This window comes from Notamacropus eugenii, chromosome 4 (assembly GCF_028372415.1).
Source record: "Notamacropus eugenii isolate mMacEug1 chromosome 4, mMacEug1.pri_v2, whole genome shotgun sequence".
NCBI lineage: Eukaryota > Metazoa > Chordata > Mammalia > Diprotodontia > Macropodidae > Notamacropus > Notamacropus eugenii.
This window is the reverse complement of record NC_092875.1, coordinates 236,818,887-236,820,872: the sequence shown is the minus strand read 5'-3', so window position 1 is coordinate 236,820,872 and position 1,986 is coordinate 236,818,887. Positions and strand designations below refer to the sequence as shown.

The window sequence follows — 1,986 nt, the reverse complement described above, 5'->3', positions numbered from 1 at the left end:
TGCACACATATATACATGTGTGAATACAGCACACATATAACATCAAATTAGTTGCCATCTTAGGGAAGGGGGAGAGGAGAAAGGGAAGCAGGGAAAGAATTTGGAACTAAAACCTTTTTTTAGGTTAAAAAAATTGTTTCAACATGTAATTGGGGGGAAAGTAAAATGTTATTTTAAAAAAAATAGGTGAAAAGGCCCCCGGAGAAGATGGCGCTGCGAGCGGCCAGGAGCGTGCGGGTCGCGGCCTCGTCCCTGTGGGCGGTGGTCGGGGCTGAGACCTCCGGATCCCCGGCCTCCCTCGCAGACGGCCCCGCGCGCCTTTGGGTCCGCCCCGGCCCGGGCTCCCCTCCCTTCCTCGCGGCCGCCGCCTCCCGGGGCCTCTGCACCAGCGCCCTGCGACTCGCGGTTCGAAAATTCACAGACAAGCATGAATGGATAACAATTGAAAACGGTATTGCAACTGTGGGAATCAGCAATTTTGCACAGGAAGCATTGGGAGATATAGTTTATTGTAGTCTTCCAGAAGTTGGAACAAAATTGAACAAACAAGATGAGTTCGGAGCTTTGGAAAGTGTGAAAGCTGCCAGTGAACTCTATTCTCCTCTATCAGGAGAAGTAACTGAAATTAATGTAGCTCTTGCAGAAGACCCAGGACTTGTCAACAAATCTTGTTATGAAGATGGTTGGCTGATTAAGATGACTCTGAGCAACCCTTCAGAACTTGATGAACTGATGAGTGAGGATGCATATGAGAGATACATAAAATCTATTGAGGATTGAACATTGGACCCCCCAAATAAATTAGCACAAGAATACAGCCCAATATAGTTTTGTCCTAAATTAGGGGTATATGGAAGATTAGCAACTTTAACACTTCTGAAACAACACCATGGCATGGAAAAGAATCTTAACTACTCAGAATGACTGGATAAAAATGCTTTTTACTATTTGCACCTTTTGCACAACTTCTTCCTTGTAATTTCAAATTAGTGTGTCTGGTTCTGAATTCATCGCATCATGTTTGGCAAAAATGAATTCTAAGACCGTGTACTTCAGAGCTAGAATTTTATCTGTAAAAAGCCTTAAATCAGTAATGGTATAATGGCCAACTCCATCCATCACCAGTTGTGTTCAGAATACATTTGGTTTTCTGTCCATGGGAATAATTTACTGAGATTGGTTAGCTGACTGGTGTCAGATGCTGTACGATACCAACTTAATTTTAATAAACTGCTTGGCTGAAGGTATTTTTACAGATGAGGCTTTGACCTTGCAGCAGAATAGGTAATGAAATTTAATAAACTTTTTAAAAACCTTGAAAAAAAAATAGGTGAAAAATGGAAGCAATTAAGCAAATAGGCTTTTTAACAGTAATTTTACATAAACTCTTGTACCAGAGGCTCCCTCAACACAAAAGATCCAGGAATACTTTGAGGACCTGTCACTTGAGCTCACTGACTTCACCCAGTTGATCTAAAAACATCAAAATCTAGAACTCCCTAAGGGTAGTTTAATTACCAGCTCTCCTCCTAAGCACACAAGCTCGCAAGACTCAAAGTAAGAGCTGTTTTAATTACGAATGAATGGAAATAAATGGAGCTTACATGGGAATCAGTAGAAAGTAATGACATTATCTCCATGAATAGTTCTCTCCCAAAGATGTGTATAGTCCATACGATTTACTTTCCTGCTCTGAGTAAGACTCCAATAGGGAGCTGTCCGCTCCGCCACATCGCTACTCCCCTACGTCGTTCCTTTGTCTATACTATTTTGCTGACTCTCACAAACTCTAACCTCACACTACTTTCATCAAACATGGCTGGTTGCTGCTCTATAGCCAAGCTCCAACTGTGCTCCTTTAATATTTCATTGGAGCCCTGTTCTGGCAGAGAGTGGTCATGTCAGCTACTGGTGTTTTCCATCACTCCTGTTTCCTACCTCTAAGTTCTATATTTCCCACCCCACTCTGCCAATGGGGCTTTCTAC

At 42.4% G+C, this 1,986-nt stretch overlaps 1 protein-coding gene across 1 annotated transcript; it reads left to right on the top strand.

Moving 5' to 3' along the window:
- Positions 1-200: 200 nt before the first annotated feature.
- Positions 201-1,247, top strand: LOC140501068 (glycine cleavage system H protein, mitochondrial-like). Its single transcript, XM_072604269.1, has one exon. It carries the CDS (start codon positions 208-210, stop codon positions 778-780), a length of 573 nt encoding a protein of 190 aa, XP_072460370.1. The 5' UTR covers positions 201-207; the 3' UTR covers positions 781-1,247.
- Positions 1,248-1,986: the final 739 nt, after the last annotated feature.